At 39.7% G+C, this 15,613-nt stretch overlaps 1 protein-coding gene across 1 annotated transcript in view; it reads left to right on the forward strand.

Moving 5' to 3' along the window:
* Nucleotides 1-14,675, forward strand: part of Serinc1 (serine incorporator 1) — a 24,504-nt gene extending 9,829 nt beyond the window's left edge. Inside the window, exons 3-10 of the mRNA XM_003479407.5 lie at nucleotides 6,865-7,034; nucleotides 7,936-8,015; nucleotides 8,226-8,363; nucleotides 9,908-10,077; nucleotides 10,164-10,254; nucleotides 11,315-11,459; nucleotides 11,558-11,788; nucleotides 12,977-14,675. Coding sequence (XP_003479455.1) covers nucleotides 6,865-7,034; nucleotides 7,936-8,015; nucleotides 8,226-8,363; nucleotides 9,908-10,077; nucleotides 10,164-10,254; nucleotides 11,315-11,459; nucleotides 11,558-11,788; nucleotides 12,977-13,112 — 1,161 coding nt within the window. The 3' untranslated portion in view covers nucleotides 13,113-14,675. The remainder of the gene's footprint in view (nucleotides 1-6,864; nucleotides 7,035-7,935; nucleotides 8,016-8,225; nucleotides 8,364-9,907; nucleotides 10,078-10,163; nucleotides 10,255-11,314; nucleotides 11,460-11,557; nucleotides 11,789-12,976) is intronic.
* Nucleotides 14,676-15,613: the final 938 nt, after the last annotated feature.

A 15,613-nucleotide genomic window follows, 5' to 3' on the forward strand; every position in this document is an offset into this window, starting at 1 on the left:
CACCTCAGAGGACCTTCGTGGGCAGGTGAGATCATGGATGTGCCCTCTCTGGATTGGTGAGAGTGCAGGTGTGCTCTCCTCCAACAAAGAAGACCTCAGTGGGCCTGTGAGAGTGCAGGCAAGCCCTTCCTCCATCTAGAGAACCTTGACAGAACAGTGAGAACAAGGGTGAATCCTCCCCCTGCTCAGTGGACTTTTGTGGGCCAGCAAGAGCACAGGTGAGCCTTCCCTCAACCTGGAGCACCTTGGTGGCCAGTGATGGTGCCAGTGAGTCCTCCAAATCTGGGGTACCTCGGTGGGCCGACAAGGGCACAAGTGAACCCTTTATCCACCTAGAGGACTTCAGTAATTGCCAAAATGTGAGTGAGCCCTCCGTCCATCCAGAGGTCCACCTGGAAGGACCTTGGGTGGCTGTGCAAAGAACACCGGTGAACCCTCTCTATCTGGAGGACCACAGAGAGCCTGTACGAACCACAGTGATACAGTAGGGCCCTGGCTGGGGTGTATATCATACAGAGGTGGGTCTAAAGGCCTGGGAAAGTCTAGAGTAGCAATAATAATATGAACCAGTGATTGGGGTCACAGCAGTACTCCTAGTCTAATCTTCCCAGGAAGAATCCAGGACTCACCAGCTGGCCTCACAAGAGGAATTCAGGTGACTGGCTCCTCCCCTACACTGTGGGATCTGGCAACTGGGTGAATGCCAGCCCTACAGCAGGACCCTGACTAAGATGCACATGATACCCAGGTGAGACTAGCGAGATTGAAAAGACTAAAATATAAACCAAGAGGTGAAAATGACAAGATGAGAAAGCAAAATGCAATTTCAGATAATCTAACTGTTCCAAAACAAGTACAAGGAACATAGACATAGAATAAATTGGAAGGCACGCACGTGGAATTTCTGAAAAGATAACAAGAAAAGAAACAAATACATGATCCTATAGAAGAAATTAGATCAGAAATCTGTCAGGTAAAGAAAGAAATGATGTTAATTGAGGAATTCTTAGCATAGCTAGAGAAGACAGCTAAAAAACATAAAGGAGTGTAGGAAAATTATGGAAACCTTCAATGAACAGTTCAGAAAAGAAATAGAATGCATGAAATAGATTCAAAGAAATATTCAGGAAATTGAAACTTCCTTTAAAAGTTGGCAAAAAGGCTTGAAAGAAACTGAAGATAGTCTTTCAGACCTTGAAGGCAGGATCATGGCTAGCAATCATAAAATGAAAGATCTCTTAAAAATAACAAGGGAACATGAAATAACAACAGCTCCAAGATGATGCAAAGAAAAACGGTATAAAACTGATGCATGTCAATGAAAAGGCAGGAGTCAATATAAATGACTTAAAAAAACTATTAGTAAAAGTAATAGCAGAAAATTTCCCAGACAGGGGAACAATCTGACTTACAGATAACTGAGGCATATAGAACTCCAAACAGCCATAACCAAAATAAATCTACACATGAACACATAATAATCAAGATCCCAGAAATTCAGCACAAAAACAAGAAAACTTGTCAGCCACCAGGGATTTAATTCAGCAGCATAAGCCCCTCCTGGCAAGCACGAAGGTCATGAGGTTCATCCAAAAAAAAAAAAGCTGTCAGAGAAAAGAAACATCACTTATAAAGGAAAGCACATTAGAATCATGGCCAGCTTCTCAACACAAACCCCTCAACTCAGAAAGAGCTGGAGCGAAGTATTTCAAATGCTGAAAGAAAACAACTTCCAACCCAGATTGATCTACCTGCAAAATTATCTTTCAGAGTTAATGGAGAAATAAGATACTTCCATGACAAACAAGAACTGATGAAATTAATGACTACCAAACCAATCTTAGAAAGAGTGTCAAAAGATATTCTAGATAGAGATAAAAATGACCACAATTTCAAGACCGACACTAGAAACCACCAGGCAGGGCAAGCAATTAAACAAAGAGGGAAAGAAGGGAACCAAAAACAGGAAAACAACATGACAAAGGTAAGTCAGTACCTAATCAGTTATAACCATCAATGTAAACAGCCCTAACTGACCATTCAAAAGAAACAGATTTATAGTGGATCAGGCAAGAAGATTCAACAGTATACTGTGTGCAAGAAATACATTTAACTAAAAAACTCAGACAGAGAATCAAAGGATGAAAACAATACTTCAACAGGAACCCAGAAAAAAGCAGTGGTAGCTATTCTTTTTGCAGACAATGTGAACTTCAAACCAAAAATAATTCAAAAAGATAAGGTCAGGGAGGAAATTCAAGAGGAAGAGATCATAAATATATATGCAGCAAATATGGGAACACTCAACTATACATAAGCAATAACACAGTTTAACAGGGACCTTGATACTCCATTCTTACAAAGAGATAACTAGATAAAAGGTCAGCAAAGAAATAACAGAACTGAATCAGGCATGTGAACAAATGTACTTATTAGACATTTAAAGAGTGTTATACTCAACAACATGAGAACACACATTCTTAGCTGCACATGGGACATTTTCTAAAATAGACCGTAGTCCAGCCCATAGAACATGTTTAAGTAAATGCAGAGGAATTGAAATTATCCTATGCACGTTATCTGACCATAGTACAATGAAATTGGAAAATCAATGGCAAAAGAAACTGCAGAAACTCCATAGACACAAGAAAATTAAGTAACACCCTCCTGAACAACCAGTGAGTCACAGGTGAAATTAAAGAAAAAATTAAACAGTATCTACAGTCAAATGAAAATGCAAATACATATAAAATCTGTGGGATGTAATGAAAGTAGTCCTAAGGGAAATTTATAGCAGTGAATTCTCACATCAGGAAATATAGAATGAGCATAAATAACCTAATGCTGTACCTTAAGCTTCTAAAAAAAAGAGCAAGTCAAGCCTAAAACTCATAGGTGGGAAGAAATTATAAAGATCAGCAAGGAAATTAATGCATTTGATTAGATAACAGTAAAGAATTAATGAATCAGAGTTGGTTCTTTAAATGAATAAATAATAGATAAACCCCTAGCCAACCTTATCAAGAAATAGAAAAAACTCAAATTTATACAGTGAGGGATGAAAAGGGTGAAATTAGTACAGAGTCTGTGGAAATTCAGAAGATCCTCAATACCTACTTCAAAAATCTTTACACACGTAGGCTAGAAAACACAGGAAAAGGACAAATTCCTTGAGAGACATATCACCAAAACTGAATCAAAAACATTAAAAATTATGAATAACCCAATATCAGTTAATGAAATTGAAATTGTAATTAAAAACTTTGCCGAGGTCTTGATGGATTCACTACTGAATTCTGTAAGAAATTTAGGAGGTTTAACACCAGTACTCCTCAAACTGTTTAATGAAATTTAAAGAGAAGTAATTCTCCCAAATGTATTCCTGGGGGCAAGTATTACTCTTAATAACTCAAAGCAGAGAAACACTGAACCAAAAAGGAACTACAAGCCATATCTCTACTGAACAGAGATGCAGAAATACTCAATAAAATACAAGCAAACAGAATTCAGCAAATCATCAAGATTATATGCCATAATCAAGTGGAATTCTAAGTAAATATAGTACACCATATCAACAACCAAAAACAAAAGTCACATCATCATCTCTGTAGATGCAGAAAAAGCTTTTGATAAAATCCAACATTCATTCATGATTAAAAAAAAAAAACCTTGAGAAAACTAGAATAGATGGTCTTTACCTCCTCTGATGAACCAACAGCCAGCATCATAGTAGTAGGACAAAAACTGAAAGCTTTCATGCTAAAATCAAGAACAAGACAAGATGTCCTCTGTCTCCTTTCCTATTCAATATAGGTCTGCAAACATTAGCTAGAGCAATTAAGACAAATAAGGATAGGAAATGAAGAAATTAAATTGTTATTTGCAGATGACATGTTAATCTACATAGAAGACCCCAAAAACTCTACCACAAGACTAGAGTTAATAAGCAAATTCAGCATCATAATTGGATACAAACTCAGCACTCAAAAAGCTATGGTATTCTTGTATACAAACTCATTGAGAGAGAAATTAGGTAAAAAATTCCTTCACAATAGTATCCCCCAAAATGAAATACTTAGGAGTTTTAACAAAAGAAATATCTGTATATTGAAAATTAACAGTATTCTGAAAAGGAAATTGAAGGAGATATCAATAACCGTTGCTCATGGATGGGAAGAACCAGCAGTGAAAATAGCCATACTTCCAAAATTATAATACAGATTTAAGCGATCTAAATTGAAATACCCACTAGCATACCTCATAGAATTAGACAAAACATTCCTAAAATTTGAAAACTGAAGAGATCTAGAAGAGCACAAAATCCTTGGCAAAAAAGGCAGCGCAAGAAGCATCACAATCTGTGACTAAGCTACTGTGATAAAAATCAGTGTGGTAGTGGCAAAAAAACAAAACACTTGAGGATCAGTGAAACAGATTAGGAAATGCAGACACAACTACACACACTCTATCTACCTTATCATTGATGAAGGGGCCAGACTTGTTCATTGGAAGAAAGATAGCCTGTTTGTTTAATGGTGCTGGAAAAACTGATTCTCCGCATGCCAACAACTAAAACTAGACCCATGTCTATCACCGTGCACTAAAGTTAAAATGTATCAAAGACCTAAATTTTAAAACAAACAATCCACTGGAAGAGAAAGTAGGTGGAAAGCTTGAAGATATAGTAGGTAGTGAATATGTGAACAAAAAACCAAACTGCACGGCAAGTCAAAGAATCAGAAACTGGGCTTTTATCTTAAAAAGTTTTTGTGTATCAAATGAAATCACCAACAGAGTGAAAAGACAACCTAGAGAATGGGGAAAAAATTTTGGCCAACTGTCCCTCAGACAGCACAAAGAATTAAAATCAGGCCCCAACAATTCAAAGACCTAATCCAGAAGTGAGTATCGGAGGTGAATGCACACTTCTCAGATTAAGATATACAAATGGCAAATCTCTGAAAAAAAGTTCAAAATCATTGGTCATTTGAGAAATGCAAATTAAAACAACAGTGAGATTCCATCTCATTCTTCTAGAAAGAATGACTGTCATCAAGAAATCAACCAGTAACAAATGCTCGGTGGGCTGTGGGAGAAAGGAACCCTTCTCCACTGTTGGTGGGAGTGTAGACTGGTACAACCACTGTGGAAATCAGTGTGGAAATTCCTCAAAAAACTAGGACTAGAGGTTCTATTCCATCCAGTTGTTCTCCTTCTCGGTATCTTCCCAGCAGAATTAAAAACTTGGTACCACAGTGATATATGTGCGCTCATGATTATAGCAGCACAATTTATAATAGATAAATCTTGGAAATAACCCAGGTGCCCATCAGCTGCAGAATGGATAAAAAAAGATGTATCTTTATGCAATAGAGTATTGCTCTGCTATAAATAAGGATAAACTCAAGGCTTTTAGAGATAAATGGATGCAACTTGAGACCATACTCACAAGTGAAATAAATCAGACTCGTGTGAACATTATATTATGTCCCTAGTGTGAGAAACTGAAAGAGTAAATAAGATCCAGAGTGTACAATAGATATTGCAAAAGTGAAAGGGAAAGAAACTGCTGAAAAGGAAAGAGAAACTGGAATGGGGGAAAGGAGAAAAGAAAGAAGGTAAAAATATATTTACATACACACACACACAACTCTCTTCCCTTTGCTTGAAACAAACCTGCTCCACTGTTGTGGCCACTTTTTGAAGCAGTTGTCTTGTAAGTGTCCTTGATTGTACTGTGGCGGTGGCCTCAGTGTCCTGAACTGCTTTAAACTTTGATCTTTCATGGTCATTTTGGCTTTGGAAAGGAGTCAGAAGTCACACGGTGTCAGATTCAGTGGTAAAAGTGGATTATGATACATCACAATTTTTTCATTTGGTAGGAATTTCCGTAAGTGTTCAGAATGCATTTAGGGACTTGGGGCAGCCACGACAATCCCATCTGAAGTCCCTCAAGAAAGACGGCTTCCAGACCTGCTTCAGAATTTCTCTGAAACTATCAGTTTTGTGTGGTATTTGGAGGGGAGTTGGTGGCAATATGTGTCTTTTACTGTAATACTTTAAAATTCTTTGAGCATTTACCTTTAAGAAATAATTTCCATGCTGACAGGACTGTGTGTGTGTTAAGGAAGGAGAAGGCTATAAGCAGTCTTTGCACTGACAGCTTGTGCACACCTAGGGTACTGAAAAAGCAGGTGTTTTTCAGTTGTATTGGGCTGGGAGAGTGGGAAGAAAGTACTTGTTTTCACAGATCAGCATAAATATCTGTGGTTCTAAACAATACTCCTACTGTTTCAATTAAAAATTCCTTTTTACACTGATCACAACCCAGGGCCTTGTGCATATTAGGCAAACTCTCAGCCCCAGCCCCTTAGAGTTGACTTCTAAAGTGGTCATTTGTCTTTTTTGAGATTCTAAATTAAAATATAAAACTGCTGGTTTACTTACTGTTGAGTCAGATCCTTTCATGTGTAGAGTGAGTGCAAACTTGAAGTGGCATTGCCTTTGCAAATAGTATGCTAATCTCTTTAGTTCCTAGACACACCAGTTACTTTGTGGTTCTTTAGGCTCACACTGATGTTTATCCCTCGTATATGCAATTCAGTGTATCACATCTGAATGTAAGTTTTAAAGATACACAATAAATCTGCAACTCCAAAGAAGCCTCCACTTCAGAATTCAAGTTTGCTCACATGAGAGTTTTAACTACTTTCTTTTATCTCATTAAAGTATAGTTTATTTTGATTATATATTCATTGTAAACTATTAGGCAAACTTCAGTTTTTCAGGCTCTTGCCTAAAATTATTTACATAATTTGCCTTTTAGTGACAAAAATAGGATCACAAGCTTGCTTTGTTTCCCAGATCCCTGGATTCTGTGAGAATGAGAAAGGAGTTGTTCCCTGTAGTATTCTGGTGGGCTACAAAGCTGTGTATCGCTTGTGCTTTGGCTTGGCCATGTTCTACCTCCTCCTGTCTCTGCTCATGATCAAGGTGAAGAGCAGCAGCGACCCCAGAGCTGCCGTGCACAATGGGTAAGTGTTGCAGTAAGCCTCAGAATCCACCTGTGTCTTCTAAGCAGCTCTGAATCTAGCTTAGAAGCTGTAAAGCAAAATAAACAGAATTTATTTGCACAAGTTTATTCATGGAAAAGGTAAGAAAATTCTGTTTCAACTTGGGAACATCAGACTTAAGAATGTCACTGATAGCTTTGGATCATTGATGGGATGACCTCTGATTTACAGTGTTTGGTTCTTAAAAATGGCTCTGCGCACCTGTGACTTCTTGGACAAGTGGAGCCCTTCCTGTCTTTTAGTTTTGTTGGACTGGCCTCATCCATGGAACTCTGAGTTTTTTGGACATAAAATAGTACAGAGTTGGGGAACAATTCTGAACCTTGTATTGATTTTCTAAGTGATTGTTCTGGACAGCCAAGAAGGAAATATTAGTGTGCAGTTGTTTAATATAGAGCACCACATCCGTACTTGAAATGTTAGAATTGTATTTTTTGTATATATCTGCTGTTGCTCATCTGGTAGCATGTGCTGCCAAACATAGGAAGAAAAACAAAGGAGATATTAGTATTGATGCGGAATTGTGATGTGACAGATTTATTTTTATTGTTTTAGTATTTGATTGTTTAAAATTCTGTTTTGGATGGAGGCATTTGTCATGTATTAGTAAAACTGTTCCTTACACAGTGCATTTTAAACTTTTACATACTAGATAAAATAAACCTGTGAAGTGGAACCAGTATTCTCACTTGCATTAGTGATAAATAACAGCTTTCTCAAAACTATCTTCTGATTTTGAGGGGACCCTAAGAAAGAATAGTTGCAGAAAGTGTAGCCATTCTTCAAGGTGCTCTTGAAAATTTTCATATATAGAATTATTTGGCAAATGAATGTTTATTAATAGAAATTGCATTTGTTTTAGGTTTTGGTTCTTTAAATTTGCTGCAGCAATTGCAATTATTGTGGGGGCATTCTTCATTCCAGAAGGAACATTTACAACAGGTGAGAAACAATTGTGTGTTACGTTTTTTAAAAGAAACTGAGTGCTTTACCTGGAGTTGTAACTGTTTATTTTGTTTTGTTTGTGTTTTCTTTTGTCCCTGGTTAGAAATCGAGACATTTATGTAAAATGTTATTTCCCTTTTTGTTTACTGACAATTTGTGTGAAAGGTGAGTAATAAAAGTAACGAGCGCTCTCCCATGTGCCCTCAGTGTGGTTCTACGTGGGCATGGCTGGTGCCTTCTGCTTCATCCTCATTCAGCTGGTCCTGCTTATTGACTTTGCCCATTCCTGGAATGAGTCGTGGGTGGAAAAGATGGAGGAAGGGAACTCGAGATGCTGGTATGCAGGTGAGCCGATGGCGCAGAGCACTTCAGTATCGTGCACATCCTGTGGGGTTTTCAGGGTTTGATTTCCTCCAAGAGGTTTTCAGTTTGACGTGGTAACCTGTTTGTCTTACTTATCCACAGCTTGGTAAAGCTCTTTGGACAGTTACCTGGGAATATACCCCAAACTAGAAGAGAGTCTAAAAGAACTCGAGTAGCTAACTTAAATATTTCAAAGCCTGTTCTGGAACCTTGTGCATTTAATAGCACAGTGTCTTAGGGAAACTGGGGAAAAGACTGCTAGAAATAAGTATACAATGTCACAGTTAACATAGAAAGAGAAGGCACAGTATAGAGCTTAGAAGCCATTGTAAATCCTGTCTAGTATATCAGGAACACCTGTGGTGGTGTACTTAACATTTACTTGTTTACACTGGTGAGTGTGTGCCCTGTGTTCTACTTAGAAACCTGGATTGAAGTTCAGATGTGGCTGGGACTGAGTGGACAACAGGAGAGAGAGCAGGGGCGGAGGTGCTAGTGCTGCCAGCCCTTGTGCAGACGTGAGGACTCCAAAACGGAGAGTGTGATCCTTATTGCTCAGGGCAGCTGAACTCATTATCGTTTGATTTTTTTTTCTTCAAAAGTAACTATAAATTTGTATTTTTGTATAAAATAATCTGGATTTCAGCTAACAGTAACATAATAATTGAAACAAGAGATGCCAAATTGATTGAATCTTCAGCCTGACACTCAAAATTAGCTTGTGATGACTGGTAAGTTTGGTGCTCAAAGAAATAATCTTTAGTCATTTGGAAATTATTTATATAGCCTCATTTATAGGAAAAGGTCTAATATGAGGTTTCTGTCTTTTATTCTATGCTGTATTCCCAGGCCTGAAATACAGTGTAGGCATTCAATAAATAGTTGGGGGATCCCATCAATAAGGCAATGTACAGAAATCCTCCCATACCACACACGTTAGCACAAAGATTCAGCAGGTTACATATGTTGAAGTTTACATAGAAGACTCAGGTTTTCTTAGTAAATAATGAAGTGACCCTTGCATAGTGCATATTTTTGTAACATTGCATTTGGTGAGGAGAAACATTCTCAATATCCTGTCTGTTATTTACCACTCAATGATTATGGTTCTTTAAAAACCTCAAGTAAGGGCGGCCGGGGATTTAGCATGTGGTCAAGAGTTCTATCCTGGTACCCCCCCCCCCAAATTTTTTTTTAAAAACCTCAAGTAATAATCCTGTCCTGTTTTATTTTTAAAGTAATACCTAATATATATGAATGTGATTTGTTAACTATAAGATAAATATCCCTGCTGATAAAAATCATGTAGCATGTTCCTGACTTCCTGCCTTGCAAACATACAGTAGTGAGCTCTGTGTAACATTCTTCAGTGAAAGAATTCAAAATTAATTTTCCCCTGCTTTTGTGGCCTACCTAATGCTATTGCTTAAATTATGTTTAGCTACAGTGACAGATTTTTCTTTTAATAAAGCCACATGCCTCATCCCTAGTATTTGTAATAAGGTCTCGTCACGTTCTTTTCGCAGCCTTGTTGTCGGCCACAGCTCTGAATTACCTGCTATCTCTGGTCGCCATCGTCTTGTTCTTTGTCTACTACACTCACCCAGCCGGTTGCTCAGAAAATAAGGCCTTCATCACCGTCAACATGCTGCTCTGCGTCGGGGCCTCTGTGATGTCCATACTGCCACGGATCCAGGTACGCATGGCGTCGCCTGCTCAGCTCTCACACCTCGTCAGCAGTGCTGCTGTATTGATTTGTGTTGCTTCCTGTTTTGCTTGTAGGAGTCACAGCCGAGATCTGGTTTGTTACAGTCTTCAGTAATCACAGTCTATACGATGTACCTGACATGGTCTGCGATGACCAATGAGCCAGGTGTGTTCTAAGCCCTCTGTGTTTCCTTTTATTCAGAGAGTCATTTGGGGGCACGAAGCCACCCAAAAGTCAGATTTCTAGAAGAACAGGGTGTGGAAATACTGTTAACAAAATTCTAAGCAGTTTATTTAAAATAATATAAAAATTAGAAGAAATATACCTACCTATACCTTTCAGTGCTTTTAAGTTTTATGCATAGGAAGACATAAAATCTAAAAATCATTTTGATTGTATTATATTGTAATTTTTCATAGTAAGTTACCTTTTTTGTCTGACTACCTTGCAATGGAATATTTGAATCGCAGGATAGGTCAGTTACATTGCATTCTATGGGAACAGAAATCGGCACAATGTGTTATTTGAGGAAAGAGAAATCTGTATTTTTAAAGGAAAAAATACAGTGTTCTTTTATTAGTAATTTACTTTAAAAATTAACCTTTTTAGTTTTCTAATTTTTTATTAGGTGGAGATTGACAGATCTGCCTTTGTGGGAAGAATATTCATGACATTTTGTCAGTACTTTATCAGTCCTCCTTTAATTCTTGCAAAAGAGTGAAGATCACATAAACATCAATAGTTGTTAGGCCTTCGTGGTCATTTTCACAAAGCATTTGCTGTTGGTTTGATGTATAAATGTTCAGGTTGTAACAGTGCACTTAGACAAACTGATAAACTTTGTGAGGTCTGTGTTGTGATCTCACAGTATGTGCTAGAAAGCCAGTGCATTATAGTTTACAACAAGCGTCATTTTATTTTTGACTTTTTTATAATTTTAGTAATTCAGAGAGGTCACCTGAATTCTGTTCTTTTGATTGACAGATTTCATGCATCTCTGTTCTTATAGATAGCTGAAAGTTAAACGATTGAGCTTTTCTGACACTTCCATATTTGCAGCATAAAACTTAAAATTGTTCTTAAGTATTTTGTTTTTGTACTTATGCCTTTTTCTGAAAAACTTTTGAATTTCTAGTGGTACGAGTTAAAGAGAACTCTGTGTTCTATAATATAAAATTTTTTGTTACCCTAACATCGTAAGTTGACTTTTAAATTTATTTCACAGAAACAAATTGTAACCCAAGTCTTCTGAGCATCATTGGCTTCAACACCACGAGCTCCAGCCCAAAGGAGGGGCAGCCTGTCCAGTGGTGGCATGCCCAAGGGGTCATAGGACTCATCCTCTTCCTGTTGTGTGTGTTTTATTCAAGGTAATATAAACTGCACAAAAATGCTAAGTGGGGAGCCAGGTGCTGATTCAGGAATGCTTTTTCATCCATATAGTTCTGTGTTTCTGCTTCTTGTGCAGCATCCGCACCTCTAACAACAGTCAGGTTAATAAGCTGACTCTCACAAGTGACGAGTCAACACTGATAGAGGACAGTGGAGCCCGCAGTGAGGGGTCACTGGAGGACGGCGACAGCGCTCACCGAGCTGTGGATAACGAGCGGGATGGTGTCACGTACAGCTACTCCTTCTTCCACTTCATGCTCTTCCTGGCTTCACTGTACATCATGATGACCCTGACCAACTGGTACAGGTACTCGCACTGCAAGGCAGCTCTGCGCAGGAGGGTTCCGATGGGGTTTTGCGGTTCTGTTGTAACCCTGCTGTGCTTTGCTGTGCTGTGCTGTGCTTCCAGGCCGAAGGACTGTGCTGTTTCTAGCTTACCTACGTGAATGGTGAGACCAGGGGGAGAAATGCAGACTTCTTGCATTACCAGCAACACAAACATTGGAGCAGTTCTGAATGTTGAAGAGATTAACAGAAAACTATAAAACCAATATTTCTTTATAGAAGTGCATGTTGATAATTGATCTAATAATGGATGTTATTTTTTTCTGGGAAGAGAAAGCAGTTTATAATTTCCTTTTTTAAAACTGGTTCTGTCTGAATGATTATAGAACAGTTCTGTTTAAGATTCAGATTGAAGTGTATGTTTCGGTAGTATGATTTTAAATAATTCTAAGTGCATGATGCCTTTGAATGGTATGTGAAATTACTTTCAATACTAACAAAAGAGGAAAATTATCTTTGCTGTTTACCTTGAGAACAACTTTGATGATTATTATTGAAAAGAATACAGTTTATTAGATTTTTTTCACTAGATCATGCTAATAAGCTTAGAAGAATCCAGATAGTAATTCAGAGCATTGGTTATCAGATATTAGAAGGTAAGACTTTTTTTTTGTCTTTTTGAGTCAGGGTCTCACTGTGCAGTTCAGGCTGGCCTTGAAACTCACTTTGTAGCCCAGGCTGGTCTTGAACTCTCAATGATCTGCCTCCGCCTCCCAAGTGCTGGGGTTATAGTCATGCACCAGCATACCCAGCATAAAGTGTAAGTTTTAGATCAAAAACGTTTAACATAAAAGTCTGCTGTATTTCCTAGGCAGTCTTTTAATTCTCAGAAGGCAAAGGAAATGGGTTGGTGATTAACAGTTACTTGGGTTGGGGAGTTCACAGATAAGACAGCCTCATCCATCCAGAGGTCACGTTCCATTTCTGTGCAGAATGCCCAGGTCTTGTATGAAAGAACCAGTTGGATCCTATGCTTTGCACTGCGGTAAAGGACCTGGCTGAATTTTGCCTTGGCCCCCGCAGCTGCATCCATGTGCAGTGGGGGGCAGTGGCCAGGCTCTGTCGGGTGCTGCTGGCACCGAGCTATGCTGATTCTCATACTGATCGCCCCTCCCTGCTGTCTTTCCCTCGTGTTCTCCCTGACCCTCAGGTACGAGCCCTCACGGGAGATGAAGAGCCAGTGGACCGCCGTGTGGGTGAAGATCTCCTCCAGCTGGATCGGCATCGTGCTCTACGTGTGGACACTGGTGGCGCCACTCGTTCTCACAAATCGTGACTTTGACTGAGGCTTCTGGCCTGGAGGTTCTGCTCGTCATCACCCATTGGAAATCAGCAGTATTACCAACTTTTGTACAGTTGTGTGTGCGTGTGTGTGTGTGCTTCCCGTGTAACTTCTCCAGTGTTGTTCCGGCATGATTAGGTTTGCTGCTTGCTGCCGTTGTACTCATTGTTCTCTTGCCAGGTGCATTACTCGTGTGCCGTGTGTCAGGTAGAGCGTCGTGTGACTGATGAGTGCTGGTGAGCAGGAGAAGTGGGCGGTGTGTGCGTAGCCTCTGCTCTGCGCATGCCAACTGTGAAGCACACATGAATCAAGTGAATTCACAGTAAACAAAGAACTGCTTGACACTGGGCTTTAAATTTGTTAGACACAGACTCTCTCAGAAAGCATAAAAGTACATGTATGGCTGCCTTTTGAAATACTGCCTTATGGAAACCTGCCCAGAACCTAATATGGTTTTACTAACACTAAAAAACAGGTCCCCTAGGTGCAGTTCTGGCAAATTGCAAGTCCCGTAGGTCCATCATGACTGTCCCTTGGTAGGAAGGCAAGGCACCTATGTCGGTAGTGTGCTTGCTCTGCAGACAGCAGTGTGGTGGAAGTGTAGGCACAGCCTGCAGAGCAGCTCAGCTTGCTGATAGTGGGCATTAATAGGTTGACTCTTCGATGAGATCCTGGTCTTCCTTGGGTAGACTAATGACTTTTCCCAACTACATGGCTCTTGTTTTGTGGTCACTGTAAACCCATGCAACAAGTGTAGGGTAATGGAGATAGATTAGGAACTCTGAACTCTGAAGGATTTAGGCATTGCTTTAACAGAACAATTATAGGTTAAAAAAGTTAAAACTTTGAAAGTTAATTTAAAGTTAAAAGTTAATTTTGAAACTCAAAAGGTGGTAAAATTTTGACAAGGCAGGAAAAAACTATAAAACACTAGGCTTCAGTAGGTCCTTAAATAAAATTTAGTGCAGTTCTTTCATTTAAAAGTGAAGTGAAACTAAAGCAGAGACTTGAGAGGCTAATTCGAGGCAAAGCTAGCAAATCCTAAGATGACCAACAGTAGCATTAATCTCTAGACATTAAGAAAGGATTTCTGTTCTGTGTAACATGGATAATCGGTTTTCCCTTCATTAGCAGTAGGTACTATGGGCCCTGTCTCACTGCAGTGAGGCTGCCTTGTGCCTGTACCGGCCTGGGAGGATGTTGGACTGGGAGGATGTTGGACTGGGAGGATGTCGGGCTAGCGTAGAGTAAATGTTTACAGAGCACTACACAAGTCAAACAATGTGTAAATGCTTTTGTGTTTGCTGCCATGTAATTGAAATAGATAGGTTCTCATAATCCTTTCAGCCTAGAAATCAAGCAGTAAGAAAATTAATTTAGATAGATACTTAGTTGTCTGTATATGTAATTAGTGCCTGATTCAGCCTTTAAAATTTACATTTGCTTCTTTAAAAATATTTATAAGTGGAATATAACAATTCACTGTATTCTTCAGCCTTCCTGTGCATTGCTTTCCACGGTTCTGAATGACTGTGTTGGATCTCTGAATAAATGAATTCAGACAAAAGTGCACGGTGTGTGTTCTTCTCCAGTGTAGAGTTCCTGGGCTCTAATAAGTAATAATAAAAAGGGAGCATTTAGCTCCCTTTCCTTTGTGAACGGGAACCTGGCTCTGGACGGGGCTGGGTGTTTTGCATCAGCACCTGACCCTCAGAGCACCTTGGATTGTGGACGCAAGTGTGGGCCCCTACGTGGGCAGCCGGGTGTGGGGAGCATAAAGATCTCCCACATGGTGTTGGCTCCGAATGTTTCCTCCAGCGCCCAGGTCAGGGGTGCCTCTGAAGAGGAAGCCCCCCACACGTGCCTGTGGAGGGGACAGTGATGGCCCGAGCTACCTGATGCAGCGTCTGAGGACTTCGAGCCCAGTCCTGTCAGCATAGCGGTTTGGTGAGATCCCCTGGCTGGGAACCCGAGGGCCCGATGGAGCTTTGTACAGAGGTCCTCGTGTCAGTCTCCAGTACCAAAACTCAGATTACTGGTGAGCAAGCTTCCGTCCATTTTACTCAGTAATTCTGTTGCCGTGATCCTGAGTCCTGAGAATTTAAAAAATTGTAAAGTGACCTGAGTTTTACACCTAAATGTTCATGACTTTATCTGTAGGAGCCAGAATTAGAAATAACCCACGTGGCCTTGGGGGAGAGGGGTTTGATACCGGCGCATGTATGCCGTGGAATACTAGTTAAGAGCCAGTCCCAAAGATCAGGTGTCATTCCGCTTAAACAGTATTCCTGTCACTACAGGAGAGACGGATGAGAGGTCACCTGGGATCGGGAATCCCGGGGTCGGCATGCTTTACTCTCCCTCCTTCCTGCCCCAAAACACTTTGAGTAATTCAGGATTGCAGCCAGATTGAATTATTTCCCGGATTTATGTTTCTCTTTTTAACGTCCCTCATGTCAATTTACGAGTGTACTTTGATGAATTGTTCTCATCCAAGAGTCTGAA

Source organism: Cavia porcellus, unplaced genomic scaffold (genome assembly GCF_034190915.1).
Source record: "Cavia porcellus strain 051 isolate PalLab524CR breed Dunkin Hartley unplaced genomic scaffold, mCavPor4.1 scaffold_24, whole genome shotgun sequence".
In the NCBI taxonomy this organism is placed as follows: Eukaryota; Metazoa; Chordata; class Mammalia; order Rodentia; family Caviidae; genus Cavia; species Cavia porcellus.